Raw genomic sequence first — 15,273 nt, 5'->3', positions numbered from 1 at the left:
GGCGCGGGGCTCTCCGCGCCCGGGCGAGCGCCTCCGGGCCGGCGCCGCGCGGAGCCGGGCGGCCCTCGGCCGGCAGCTCTGCAAGCGTGCGCGCGCCCCCGCGGCCGAGCGCCCCGCAGCGCAGGCGGGAGGCGGGGCCCGAGGTCTCCGCCGCGCTGTCCCGCGGCCAGTCCAGCATCGGCCGCTCTGCCAGCGTGGTTCTGCCAGCGCCCGCGGGACCGTGCAGCACCACCGTGTGTGGAAACGGCCCTGCGAGCATCTGAGGATTCCAGAATGGGATCAGGGCCTCACATCTCTGCGTGGCAACGTGGACATTTTCACTGGGTCCCGGCCGTAAGTTCTTCCCGATTTGCCCGAACTTCTTCTTCAATGTATTTCTGTATTTATCTTGTTTACCTTCAGGGATACGAGGTAGGGGACAGACAGGAGAGAGCTGGTGATTCATTAAGAAAACACACTTTGTGTTAAGAAGGAAAGAAAAACAGGAGAAGACAGGTTTGTAAGGAACCACCTGCCACCAAACTCGCTGCAGGTAGATACGATACAGCCCTGGCTCTTCTCCCGAACCTCCTTTTGTTTCTCCTGGGTGTGTGGCGCCTCCTCCCTGCGTTTGTGTTAGCTCTGCAAAATACAAGTTAACGTGGGCTTGACACAAAGGAAGGGGACTTCTTTGAAATATGATATTAAAGGAGTCCAGAAGCGCATCTAAGTTCCTTGCCCACAACGTGTGCTGGGATGTGCAACCGCTGGGTTTGTGCACAGAGCGAATGGCTCCCTAAAACAAGTTACATGCCTCTCCGCTGTAGAATCGTAACAAGAAGCACTTGCTCTGTGGAAACTCCGTGTGCTTTACTGAAACTACTTGTCTCTCTTTCCCACTGAACTGTCCCACTATGATCTCATTGCCTTTTCTGGCAAGTGAATTTCCGTGCAGTTCAGGAACCTGTGGTGAGAGAAATGGGCACACACAGACAATTGCTCCTTTCCTGAACGCACCAGGAAGCCTCCATGGACTACTTCCCCGGTTTCTGACATGCTAGGTGAAGTTACACTGTCCTGGGAAGGAACGCAGGAACACGATGGAATCATGATGGGGGAAGAAATATTTCAAGCTGCACACTGGATAATGAAGAAGTGAGTTTGTGGAATTTCTGAAAAGATATCCAGGAGGCAGTCGGGTATGAACATCTGAACTTTGGGGAAATGCTGATCTGAGGATATCCTCTGGGAAGTCTTTGGCACATAAATAGCTGGTAAGACTCCAAGTGAATCAGCAAGGTCCAGTATGAGTGGCAAGTGGCCAGCCAATCATGCATTTTGAAGATTAAGCAGGAGAGCAGGTGCTCTGAAATAACTGAGGAAAAATGATCATGTAGGAGTCATGTCATGTTGCTAAGGGTAAGATTTTAAGCAAAGAACTCTGGTGCTAGTTTACTTAGAACATTTAATTGAATATCAACTTCGTGGCAGGTGCTTTTCCTTAAAGCATTGCCAAGTGTTGGATCTAATAGGTCGTCAACTTACCTTTGACAGTGAGGTCATCGTTGTAGGACATTGAACATATCTGTGTATCAATCGATGTAGCCAGATCATTGGGGGTTTAGGTATGGATGGCTGTGTCTTCACTTTTAAAACCATCCCCTTCTCTGCTATTGCCCTGAGCCCAACTTATTTTTAAGGATACTGGTGATGGCAAGAGAGAATGTTGAAAATCACTAATTCAAAAAATTTTTGGCCAGGATTAGCAATCTTTTTTTTTTTCCCCCTGCAAAGGAGTAGAGAGTAAATATTTTCTGCTTAATGGGCCACACAGTCTGTTGCAGCTGCTCATCTCTGCCCTTGAAGGACAAAAACAGTCACAGGTAATATATAAGCAAATGACCATGCTGTGTGCACACAGAACTTTGTGTACAGTGAAATCTAAATTTCTTATGATTTCTGTAGGCTATAAAATATTCTTTTGATTGTTCACCCCAGCCATTTAAAAGTATAAAAACTATTCTTAGCTTGTAGGATCTACAAAAGCACATGGCAGGCTGGGTTTGGTTTGTGAGTGTTGGTTTGCCAACCCTGGCTTTGCTTTAGGTCCCTCTAAAATCCAGCTTATCCAGATTCCAAGGGGACGCTCACTCACTCTCCCCTACATTTGTATGTATGTATTCATTTCTACTATAAACACTGCCTCACTGTGGCGTCCCACGTCTTCCTGCTGCCCACCGGGACGACAGCGGAGGTGAGGTCTTACACTTCTTTGCATTCCTAGTGCTCAGCACTGCATCTTGTCTAATTAAAACAAGTCCCTGAATTCCAAAATCCCACATGAAAAAAAAGTGTGTAAATCAGGTAACTTACCTACTGATGGAGGTTTATTTTCCAGAAGTGACTTTAAAGATGCTCCTGAAAAAGGAGGAGGAAGACATTTGTGCTTGTCAGAGCCTAGACACTAGATATGTAACCCTCCGAGTTCCTTCATGCTATTTTCCAATTTGCAGTCTCCAGAGGCCAGCTAGGGGCTAAAATCCCTACCTGCCCATTGAGGACAGGGGACAGTAAGCTAAAAACGGACCCCTGGTTGGAATAAAATTGGCAATTAAAAAATTATAGGAAATAGAGATATTTTAAATATTTGCTGAGAAAAGAGGATGAGGGGAGAGAATGTTTAAAGACATGTTATGTGGGGGAAGGGAACATAAGTGGGAACTGAAAATAAAACAGAGGGTATATAATAATTTAAGATTTTGGAGGACATATAAAAAAGTGGGACCATGAATGCATTTCAGAAAGCCTTGAACAGGGGAAGGGATGTACGGTAAGGCAGCCAGGGTAGGTACATAATACTTGGAAGGAGTAGAAGTAGCCAGAAGATAAGAACCAGGAAAGACACCACTGGACTTTATGAAGGTCTAGCCCTTGTGTTTAGAACAGGTAACCTCCCCAAGGCTCACTGTTATTTCTGTACTTCTAACACCATGGAGACCATTACTCCTTTCTCCCAGGAGACTGTGTGGACTTGTTTCTGCTTACCCCTGAGTTCATCCTTTGCTCTCTCAGACAGATCTGTTCGGTTCATCTTGTCAAAGACCTGGATGGTCACCGTCTCCACCCAACAGCTGGGACAGCGGTTGGTGAGAATCTCTGCCAGTTGCTTCCCGTCAGCCTCCTCTACCTCCGTCGGGGAGATGTGCTGGAACTCATCTTTCAGAGAAAGGGTCCTCAGCAGAGCTTTGAATTTGCTCAACTCGTCCTGGTGGAGCTGCTCCAGAAGAGGTTGCAGGTGGAAACCCAGCTGTGCAGAAGGTAGCATCTTGACCTACGAGTGAGATCTGAGCTTTTGGCATTAAAGAAGTTTCAAGGGAAGAAATGGAAAGAGACGGTGGATTGGTACCCCTGTCTCAAATGCTGACAGCTCCTGTGTCAGGAAATGCGCTAGTCTCACTGCCTCACCTGCTGCTTTAAGAACAAACCCCCAGAAGAGGTAAAACCCACACAGAAGTCTTTCTTGGCTTGACACAGCAGTTCATGTTTTGAGAGCCTGGGACCCTTTGGAGAAGACAGAAGTGTCTAAGTTAGGTAGAAGTCCGTGGTGCTGGGTCTCCTGTTTGCAGCAGATCATCTGCCATTTTTTCAGTCAATTTGATGTACAAATGAGCTAATGAGAACCATTGATTTTAACTCTTAGTAGCAACTTGACATGTCATTATCTTAGGATGTTTATGGGGCTTGACTTTTAAATGAGGATCTTGAGTTGAAAATATCTTAGCAGATATTCACCACCATGCAGTTAAGTGGAATGCCTCCTTAATTTACTGTTGCTTAAAAAGAAAATCATTTCCTGACCCCAACAGACTTGGATTTGAAATCCTTGTCCTTTCATAGTTGAGTGTTTGAGCCTAAAGGGTCCTGAGCTTGAATTTCCAATTGTCAGTCAAATACACTGTCACCCACCTCATTAAGTGTCTGTGGGCATTCATCTGTTCCAATAAAAGATTCTCTTGGATGCCAAGAACAAGTTTAGAACTGAAGTGGCAGCTGTAAAGATGGGTAAGAACCCTGCCTACTTGGTGTTTATACCCAGTTTGAGTACACAGGTTGGGTGGGGAAGAAGTGGACACCTCACGAGCAAATTCAAACAGAAGCAAGTGACATAAAAATATGAGGACAAGTAACACAGAAAAGTAGAAGGTGATTTTGGATCACGTGACCAGGGACTTCTTGGAGGAAAGATTATTTCAGCTGAGAAGATGACGAGTAGGAGCTGCCACTTATGCGAATTTGTAGGAGATAAAGTTTGTTTTTTTTTTAAATTTTGGGAGGGGCAATTAGGTTTATTTCTTTATTTATTTTAATGGAGGTACTGGGGACTGAACCCAGGACCTCGTGCATGCTAAGCTTGAGAGCCTTAATGCCTTGATTTTTTTTTTTTTCTAGTTTGCAGAGTCTCTCTGGGCCCTATGCTCTCAAGTTTGTCTTCAGATCACATTTACAAGCAGATTTCACACTTCTTCCCTTTTGAAAAGAGATGATGGCCATTAGTCCCCCACCTCCTAGTGCCATGGACGTGCCAGCCAGTGTTAAACGTGCAGCTTCGCCCTTGTTGAAAGGGTTAAATGAGGTCTTGTGTAAAGACAATCCTTTAAAACACGAGGGGAGTTTAGAGAGGTTAAGTGAGTGCCAATTTTCATCCAGATGAAAAGTGTAGAGCGAATATTCTAACCAAAGCAGGCTTACTTCAGAACCTGTGATCTCAATTCCTCTGCTAATTGATTCAAATAGGTATCACCCTAACATCCTTAGTAATCATGTGCTAAACCAGGATGATTCAGAAGAGAAAAAAGTCAACTGATCGAACACAGAACAAACTGCTTGGTTAATCTGGGAGACAGTAAGTGAGGTATGTCAATACTGATGGGTTTTCAAGGTTGGTAATTATTATACAATACTTATTCTGTAATTACAGCAGAAAAGAGAAAAGTTATACATGCAACATGACTCTAATTTCAGGAACTAAGAGAGCCTTACATGGAAATAGCAATGTCCCCCAGACATTCGGTGGTGGTATCTGCATCGCAGTGCAGTGGGGAAATTCTTACTGCTAATCTTGTTCTTCTTGTCTTTAATTAGAACGCGTTTGATTTGTACGAGGACACCTCTAATAAGAGAATGAATCAGTCACGTTACGGAGACCTGCCAGAGACAGACCCCCCATATCCTTTGTATTTAGCAGACAAGATTTCCAGAAGAGCAGTTTCAGGACAATGGTTGGGTAGGAAGCGGGACTGCAAGGACTGAAACATGCGTGAGTTGTTGTGACTTGGAGGCGTGAGTGTAGAAAGCTCCTGCTAGAAACGACTGGAGAGAAGTGAGAGATTAGACACAGCTTTAGGGAGAGTGAGAGATCAGATACCAGCACCACATGCCACCCCACGAACTCACTGTCAAGAGTCTCTGCACCCTTGAGAGCACGAGGCGTTTACACACAAAATGTGTTATTCTGCGTTGTTCTCATTTGGGTGAAGTTAATCCAATTTATATTCATATTTCAGTGACTTCGGGAAGCCGAGTTTCAGCAAGAGAGAGAGAAAAAAACCTGTTTAAAGTTATAGAAGGAGTCATTGGCGGGGGCTCCCCTCCAAGAGTTTCTGTCTTTGCACAAAGAGGAGTTTGACTTGAAACCTCAGTAATCCTTTAAAGGTTTGACATTCAAACATTCGAAGAAAGGAAGGAAGAATTTTTATTTAGAGACTTAGTTGAATAAAGTAAGACACGAAGTGAAAAAGCAGGGCTGTTACTCACCTCTCCAGCACTCGGCCCTACCCCCGGCTGAGTGCTACAGGCACAGAAAACCGCCTGTAAAAGAGTTTCTCTTTATTCCCAAGCTCTGTGATTGGCCCTTGGGGCCCAATCCCATCGCAGAGAACTTCCTGCGTGATGACTGACAGGTGGAGCCCATTTCCTCAACTGGAACGTCAAATTCTCCCAGACCAGCGGTTCCCAACCTTTGCCGCATGTTGAACACTTCCCTGGGGCATTATTTCAAAGTATCAATGCTCAGACATTCTGATTTATAAGTCAGATTGCCGATGCCCAGACATCGGGGTTCTTTAAAGATCCCCAGATGATTGTAATTGTAGCCAAGCTTGACAACCACTGCTTAGAACCTTCAGCTGTGATGAGCTGCCTCCTGTCAAACCAGATACATTAAAATCCATCCGTATTTCACACTGAGTAGGAGACACGTTAAATGCAAGAGGAGCACCAAGAGCCTACTTCATCAGTTTCACACTGATAACGTTAATTTTTGTAGGCAGGTAATAAGACTTCGAGATTCGGGGTGTTGAAAGTCCACAAGTGATAAATGCTGGTGAGGGTGTGGAGGAAACAGAACCCTCCTTCACTGCTGGTGGGAATGCAGTTTGGTGCAGCCACTGTGGACAACAGTATGGAGATTCCTTAAAAAGCTAAAAATAGAGTTGCCATATGATCCAGCAATCCCACTCCTCGGCATGTATCCGGAAGAAACTCTATCTCTAAAAGACATGCACCCCAATGCTCATAGCAGTACTATTTACAATGACCAAGACATGGAAGCAACCTAAATGCCTATTGACAGATGACTGGATAAAGAAGTTTTATAGCACAGCCATAAAAAAGAATGAAATAATGCCATTTGCAACAATATGGATGAATCTTGAGATTATCATACTAAGTGAAGTAAGTCAGAAAGAGAAAGACAAATATCATATGATATCACTTAAATGTGAAATCTTAAAAAGTGAAACAAATAAACTTATTTACAAAACAGAAACAGACGCACAGACATAGAAGACAAACTTATGGTAGCCAAAGGGGAAAGGGGAGGAGGGATAAATTAGGAGTCTGGGATTTGCAGATACTGACTATTAAATATAAAATAGATAAACAACAAGGTCCTGCTGTGCAGCACAGGGAACTCTATTCAATAGCTTGTAATAACCTGTAATGAAAAAGAATGTATATGTATAACTGAATCATCATGCTCAAGACTAACACAACACTGTGAATCAACTATACATCAATTAAACATTAGGGTTTTGAAGTTTTCATGTTTTAGAACCAACATATCTGTATCTGTGTCCACCTCTCCCCACCCCTCTCTATCTGCTCAAAATTGAAGTCTCCTAACCAACACGGTATACTCTACAGTGAACTGAACACGGTAAGTTTAACACAATAAAATAATACAACAGGCAAGTCATATAAGCCTCGTGTATAATTTTAAATTTTATAATAGCTCCATTAAATAAGTAAAAGAAACCAGATAAAATTAATTTTTTATGATATATTGAACCCAGTGTATCCAAAATACTATTTCAGCATGTAGTCAGTATAAAAATAATTGAGGTATTTTATCTTCAACATTTGGTGTTAAGGCTTCAAAATCTGATCTGTATTTCACACTCATGGCACATTTCCACTTAGATAACCCACGTTTCTGGTTTTCAGGAGCCACGTGTGTCCAGTGGCTGCCATATGGGCTAGGTCTAGACCCAAGGACAGGAAAGTGACCTCTGGCTTTAAAAGGGAGGAAGGTTAAGGGTTCCAAAGGACTGGTCTCCTGGCATGGGGTTATTTCTTTCACATTCTTGATATCATGTCCCATAGTAAAAGGGAGATAAACCTTGAACCTTCAGACCTGAGAATCAACACAGCAAGAGCTGCCATTCAGGTCACAGTGCTCGGAGAAGGACGTTCATCCCTCTGCACCCACCTAGGCTGTGCCAGCTCGGTCAAGTTTCCTCACCTTTGCGCCTCAGTGCCTGCCTCATAGGGTAAGAGTATTTTATTTTACTTTACTTTATTTTATTTTTAAATATGCATTTTGAAGTTTACTTTATTTATCTGTTTACACACAACCTTGTTCCCAAGAGAGTTTAAGGTGGCTTAAAAGAATCCAGAAAATACACCAAGGAAAGAATCAGTAACAGGAGAAGCAGGAATGAAGTGTATACCAAATGCTTATACAATCCCACTCATTTTCTCTGGGTGGACTACAAATTTGGCTCTAAGCTTTTTGGCAGGCAGTCAGAAAAGGAAACTTAATTAGTTACATCATTTACAGTCCCCATAAGGCAGAAACAAGCCAATTACCCAAGTGAAACACTTATTTCTAACACTAAGACCAAGGGAGGAGGGTGTAGCTCGAGTGGTACAGTGTCTGCTTAGCATACACAAGGGCCTGGGTTCAACCCCCTGCACCTCCCCTAAAAACAAAGAAGTAAGTTAACCTAATTACCTCTCCCAAGTAAAAAAAAATATTTTAATAAATTTAAAAAAAAGACCAGAAAGACATTTCTCTTTAAAGTCTTCATAAAGAGGTCAGCGTGTGATGTAATAGTGTTCTCAGTAGCCACCTAATGGGAGACACAAAGATGAATTTCACAGTTCAGGCCGATGGCATGACACCAACTTGAAAACCAGGAAAAGCAATTTTATCATGAGTTTGGGGGTTTGGTGGGGGGAACACAATACAATATGGTCAAGGTTCTTAGTGCTCTGCTCAGCAAAACCAAAGACACCTTTAGACCAACAGAGTTTAATCCGGTACCAGAATGACTTCAGAGAAGTCACCAAACCCCTAAAACTGTGCAACGTTTCATGGATGGGTGCGTTTATCCTTCTTGACAGAGAAAACACAGCTTGTCAGATACTCAGTGTACCCAGGTGAGACACAAAGTTAGGAACAATTTCTTTAGAAAATCTAAGAATTAGACTACAAACCGTTCGTTCTATTCAGATACTTTTTTTTCTTTCTCACAGCCTAGCTTTTATTTTCCCTCTGCAAAAATAACTTTTTTTTTTTTTTTTTTTTTTTTTTTTGGTTTGTTTCCATTTGTACCACGCCTTGGGTGAAGGTTTCAGGGTGGTGAGAAAGCTGCCTCCTTGCTGGAGAGACTGCGGCAGAGATCTCGATGCGGGCGGAAGGCGGAGGGCTCCGCTCCGGGCCCTGGCGGCAGGTGAGCCTCTGGGAGGGATAGTTGCCCAGCCCGGCCTGGGGCCGCCCGCCTGCGGAGGCTGGCCAGGTGGTCGTCATCTCGCTGATGCGTGTCACCTGCTCACCTGGGACGTGGCCCTCCAGGGTCGCAGAGGTGGGCGCCTGCGTTGGCAGAACTCAGGGCAGGCGGATCCAGGAGGACCGGGGTCAGGCTCTTCTCCGGGGCCGGGGCGGCTGCCGTGGTGTCCTCCTCCGGGGGCGGCTTCTGCGCGGCCGCCCTACCGCTTCGGCGTCGGCAAGGGGACGCGGGGCGCCCTCGCGCTTCTCCGCAGCCGGCTCGCGCCCTGCAGAGCCCCGCGCGCCTGGCGGGTGGGAGCCCACGGGGTGGCCGAGGCCCGCAGGTGCGCGTGACCAGGCGGCTGGCGGCGGCCTCCAGCTCGGGGACATAATTCTGCTGCGTCTGGGTGTTCATGGTTAGTCAGCAGCGAGGAGGACTTCTCCACAAAGTCTCAGGATAAGAGTATTGTATTTTATTTATTTTTTAAATCGAATACGGTATGTCAATTTCTGGTGTGCAGCACAATGTCCCAGTCGTGCATATACACGCATATATTCATTTTCATATTCTTTTTCATAGAAGGTTATTAGAAGGTAGTGAATATAGTTCCCTGTGCTACACAGAAGAAACTTTTCTTTAAAATCTGTTTTTATATATAGTAGCCAACACTTGGAAATCTCAAACTCCCAGATTTATCCCTTCCCACCCCCTTCCTCCTCTGGTAACCATAAGATTGTTTACTATGTCTGTAAGTCTGTTTTTTGTTTCCTAGATGAGTTCATAGCGTCCTTTTTTTCCCTCTTTTTTTAAGATTCCACATATGAGTGATATCAAATGATATTTTTCTTTCTCTTTCTGGCTTATTTCACTTAAAATGACAATCTCCAGGTCCATCCATGTTACTGCAAATGGCATTATTTTATTCTTTTTATGGCTGAGTAGTATTCCATTGTATAAATATACCACATCTTTATCCAGTCATCTGTTGATCTGGGCATTTAGGTTGTTTCTGTGTCTTGGCTATTGTATATAGTGTATGAACATTGGGGTGCATGTGTCTTTTTCAGTTCCCTCTGGATAGATGCCCAGAAGTGGGATTGCTGGGTCATAGGGTAAGTTTATTTTTAGTCTTTTGAGGGATCTCCATACTTTTCCATAATGGCTGCTCCAAACTGCATTCCCACCAGCAGAGTAGGAGGGTTCCCTTTTCTCCACACCCTCTCCAGCATTTGTCATTCGTGGACTTTTTAATGATGGCCATTTGGACTGCTGTGAGGTGATACTTCATTGTAGTTTTGATTCACATTTTGCTGATAAATAGTGATATTTTAGTGAGCATTTTTTTAATGTGCCTGTTGGCCATTTGTATGTCTTCATTGGAGAATTGCTTGTTTAGGTCTTCTGTGCATTTTTGGATTAGGTTTTTTTTTGTTATTAAGTTGTATTAAGTTGTTATTAAGTTGTATGAGCTGTTCATATATTCTGGAAATTAAGCCCCTGTCAGTCACATCATTTGCAAATATTTTCTCCCATTCTGTAGGTTGTCATTTTGTTTTGCTTGGATAAGAGTATTTTAAATGAGGTACTACTTGTAATGGCTTTAAACAGTATATGGAAGAAGGAAGCTATTATAAATTTCTGTTTAAAGATAAACATGCCTCAGAAGAGATGAGATGTTGCGAGGAGGGTACAGTTCAGAGGTAGAGTGCTTGCTTAGCATGCATGAGGTCCTGAGTTCAATCCCCAGTATCTCCATTAAAAAAAAACTAATTACCTCTCCGAGCCCCCCACCCCCAATTACACACTGTATGTCAATTATATGTCAATAAAATTGGAAGGAAACAAAATTATTGGGGGGGGAGGGTATAACTTAAGTGATAAAGCACATGCTTAGCATGCACAAAGTCCTGGGTTCAATCCCCAGTGCCTCCTCTAAAAATAAACAGGTAAACCTAAATACCTCCCCAACCAAAAGATAAAAAAATAAAAAAAACCAGAAGAGATGGGATGTTGGCAAACATTTTAGTGAAAAAATTAGGCAAGCTAAAGAAAAGGAATGGAGGTTAAGTGTATTTTTCTTGACCCAATGATGGCAGGAGAAAGATATATTGGCCACTGGGTTGACTGAGGTATCCTCAACAGAACAAGGGAACAAAGAATGAATCTGGAAGAAAATGTTCAGTGACTCCGTTTTCAGAGAAGTGTTCCATAAACTCAGGAACCTTCAACTTGTGAACCATTTTCACTTTAGGTTTTCATGTTGGTAATGACACAACACATTGTCTGTGAAATACATATGTTAGAGTCATCTGGTGGACCATTTTATACCCAGCAACGTTGATCCACATTGGAAGTCTGGGGAAAGCTTCTCTGATAAAAGAAGCTGGTGCATGGCTCACACTTGAGGATATCTGCTTTTGAGAATAAAAATCCTCCTTACTGTAGCAGTACGTGTTTTTAACAAGGGAAATTGAGGTGGCGTGTTCAGTGGGAACATTTTATGTTCCTTACATGAAACCAGAGTGGCGACCCATTGAAAGATACTCTGGTTGGGTGAGATTGCCAGGCTTTAATTTTCCTGCAGAGCAGAGTTCTCATTTTTACCTAAATCCCAAATAGTCTATGTTCGAGCATCACTTTTGTGAAGTGGGCATTCTCTTTACCGTAAATCCAGAAAAGGAGATATTTGATCTTGTACCCTATGCAGACTCTGACACACTGCAAGCACAGGCCCTTCCACACAGAGGCCAGGTAAGCCGTATTAGTTAGTAATGTAATACATGGTAAATCCTTTTAATGGCTAAATATTGTAGCTCTTACAGATACTGTGAATTAGCCATCCTGTAAAAAAATTTTTTTCCTTTTCTTATGTAGAATTTCATAGACATGGAAAAACTGAGGCAATGAATATTTTAAAGTAGATTTATTTTTATAGAAATGTTACATCTTTGATTCAAATGGTAGACGGTAGTTCTAAGAACAGAGTGAGAACTTCTCTATTTCTTACCATCCAGAAGTAACAGTGGAACATGCTTTTTCCTGCTGTTTTTCCCCTTAAAACTGTATCCTGAACACTTTTCACCTCTTTCTCTCTGTATCTATAGATATAGCTATAGAAAATATACTAATATGAATGTTATATATAATTATGACCAAATAGAAAACTATTCAGTCGTTTAAATCATGCTTATAAACATATATATAATAGATTACCATAATATGTTACATGTATATATATTATACATAATATAAATGTATAAACATGCATATTCAAATATATGTAACATGTTAGTATATATTATTAAATATTACATAAATATATGTATGATTTAAATAAATGAATAGCTTCCTATTTTGTTATGTACATCATTGTCTTTATTACTCCCATGTTCTACTTTTACATAATTTTTACATTTGTGTGAATGTTCATGTACACACGGGGGTGTGTGTGTGTGTCTGTACTTGTGTGTTTGTGCTCATGTGTGAAAAAATGAATAAACAGAAACCTCAGATAGAGTTGGGAGATGAGAAGGGGGCACTCTCACAGCCTCCAAGGATGGCTGAATCCAACAGGAAGAAGAAAGACCCCTCTTCTTTCTTGGCAACAACTCAACCAATGAAAAGCCATGAACTCTGTCTACTACAGTCTTCTCAACTTGTCCCCTCTATAAAAGTGGTTTCCTTTAGCCCTATGAGAACTTGCATGTGTCCCACCGTGGTTGCAGGCCCTGAATCGCAATTTTCTGCTGATTCTAGATAAAACCCTTTTTTGCTGGAGAATTAACTGGCAGTCTGTTTGTTCAGGTCAACCTGCGTGTTTTTTTATTTAAAGGACACTGAACTGAGAATTTCCTGAGAAAACAGTTCCACATTGGGTAACCATCTCTTGAGGTCAAGTTTCTAAAACGGGCTTGCTGAGTCAAATGTGACTCACATCTTCTGTTCAGAGGCATGTTGCAAACTGCCCTCCCGAGATTCTTCCTATCACTCAAACCACAGCAGCCAGTCAGGTGGTGCGGCCCGTCTTCCACCTTCCCGGTAGCTCTGAGAACTGCTCCTTCCTTTCCGTTTGGGCTCGGACCTGACCTCTGATGTGGGTCCCTTTGTCAGCCTTCAGATGAACTTCCCCTTGCTCAGGTCCTCCCTTCCTGGCCGGTCTCCATGGTGGCCTCCAGGTGCTGTTCTGATCCTGTCACTTCTCTGCTCAGAACTGCTCCCGGATTCCCAACCCCCTTTTCTGCAAAATCCAGACTGAGCAGGATTTTCAAGACCTGTTAGATTCTGGCCTCAGCTGATTCCCTTCTCTTCACTTCACTGCCCACTTGGTGCTCAATCCAAGCAATGTTTTGTGGCTCCTAACACGTGGGGCGATGTGTGCTTACAACGTCTTTTTATCCAAAGGGATGGCGGGTGTTTAAATTTTATTTTTTACATATTAGTTGTATATACGTAAGGTGTTCATGATGATGACTACAATTAATAATCCTGTACGGACTGCTGGGTTGTGTCCTCCGTCTGCACCTTGTGCCCACGGATCCTTTGCTGTGGCCTCCGTGACTGGCTTCTGCTCACCCTGCCAATTCCCACGGCCCCGCGGGCTAGCATTTCGGATAACCTGGCCGGATGCGTTATTACAGAGTATTTTGTCTAACTTTGTTTTTTTAAAAAATTATTTATTTATTTATTTTCAGGGGGGAGTAATTAGGTTTATTAATTTATTTAATAGAGGTACTGGGGATTGAACCCGGGACCTTGTCATGCTCAGCACGTGCTCTACCCCTGAGCCATACCTTCCCCCCTCACCTAACTTTCTTCACCCACGAGACCACCGCTTGGCAAACCTTCTCTGTAAATGGCAAGACAGTAAGTATTTCGGGCTCTGTGCACCACAGTTCTCCAAGTTCTCCGCCCCAAAGACTGGACTTTGCTGTTGTGATGGAAAAGGAGCCACAGGCAATATGTAAATGAGCACGGACGCTCTGATAAAGCTTTGTTTACAAAACAGGCAATGGGCCAGATTCGGCCCATGAGTGAGCCTTTGCCAGTCCCTGGTCTGGTGTAAAACTGCAGGCTGAGGGCCGGTCTCCTGTTTCTGTAAGTGAAGGATTGATAAAACGGCCGCACTTAGGCTAACAGATCACTTGTCCGTAAGCTCACCCTTAAACAGCCAACTGACCTGACTGACCGGCTGCTACTCACAGCTCCAGGCCCACTGTTAAAACTAAAGCTACTCACCTTACTGTTTCTACTTTAGTCCAGTCATCAAAAGCTGTAATCATGCTTGGTCTCTGAGTCAATACCCAGGGAGAAGGTCACAGGACTGTAACCTTACAAAATAGCCTGAATTACCAAGAAGACCACACCGTGAGATCTAACCTCTGGCCTCCATAGAATTGGTCGCCTGGAGGCATCATGACGCCATTCTGAGTCTTCTGATGAGAAAATGATTCTGCTGATTGTTCTGCTTTATTGTTTGAGCTCTGGCTGTATACCCACCCCACCCCACCCCCAAAGTGGGTTCACAGTTTTGAAGGCACCAGCCTGCTGTGAGTCCCCTTTGCCCGGCAAAGCAATAAAGCTGCCTCGTTTTTTTTCTAAGCTCCAAGACCTTGTCTCTGGGTTATTTGGCTCGTCAGGGATGGGGCCGATCCTTCGGCAACATAAATAAAGTTTTATTGGAACACAGTCACACCATTTATATTAACAGTTCGCTGACTTCTGCCCGACATCACTGGTTCTCAACCTTGGCTGCCCCTTGGAATAATCTGGGAGCCTTAAGGAATTTTACTGCTGGGGTCCCATTCCAATTGAATCAAATCAAACCTTAATCTCATCAAAATGTGGCAGTGTGGGAGGAAGAAATCTGGTTCCCAGGATTTAAAACAATTCTTTAGTTGATCTGAATATGCAACCAAGCTTGAAAAATCACAGTACCAAAGCCATCTCTCTTAAGTTGATGTCTCTTAATTATCTGTATTAGAAACAGCTGGGAATTTTATAAATGATACTGTTTCCCAAGTCCTGTCCTTGGCTGAGTGAAGAAGCCACAGAGCCAATCTTTAACCTTTCCCCTCCACCATTCCCGTACCCCCCGTTAATTCTTAGTCAAATTGAAGTTTGGGAACAATCGCAGGAGACCAGCGGTTGGCAAATGTTTTCTATCAAGGGCCAAATAGTAAATATCTGAGAGCCATCTGGCTCCTGTTGCAACTCTAACTCTACCACGATGGTGTGAAAGCGGCCA

At 43.4% G+C, this 15,273-nt stretch overlaps 1 protein-coding gene and 1 long non-coding RNA gene across 7 annotated transcripts in view; one reads left to right on the top strand and one right to left on the bottom strand.

The window, feature by feature from the left end:
* The window catches only part of NLRP2 (NLR family pyrin domain containing 2), a 17,036-nt gene extending 13,732 nt beyond the window's left edge, over nt 1-3,304 (bottom strand). The window contains exons 1-2 of the mRNA XM_064489877.1: nt 2,960-3,304; nt 95-457 (exon numbers count right to left, since the gene is read on the bottom strand). Of these exons, the coding sequence (XP_064345947.1) occupies nt 95-457; nt 2,960-3,304 (708 nt within the window). The remainder of the gene's footprint in view (nt 1-94; nt 458-2,959) is intronic.
* On the top strand, nt 205-15,273 carry LOC135322127 (uncharacterized). 6 transcript variants are annotated; one of them, XR_010382457.1, is made up of 5 exons: nt 377-1,134; nt 3,052-4,891; nt 5,122-7,808; nt 8,892-8,993; nt 13,756-15,273. It is a non-coding gene; the product is annotated as an uncharacterized LOC135322127 (long non-coding RNA). The 6 variants fall into 6 exon arrangements; XR_010382461.1 differs by having other exon boundaries at nt 3,052-6,711; nt 7,642-7,808; XR_010382458.1 differs by lacking the exon at nt 377-1,134 and adding an exon at nt 205-333 and having other exon boundaries at nt 3,052-7,808.

This window comes from Camelus dromedarius, chromosome 9, assembly GCF_036321535.1.
Source record: "Camelus dromedarius isolate mCamDro1 chromosome 9, mCamDro1.pat, whole genome shotgun sequence".
Lineage (NCBI taxonomy): Eukaryota > Metazoa > Chordata > Mammalia > Artiodactyla > Camelidae > Camelus > Camelus dromedarius.
Note: the sequence above shows the minus strand (reverse complement) of the source record. Positions and strands in the feature narration are given on the sequence as shown.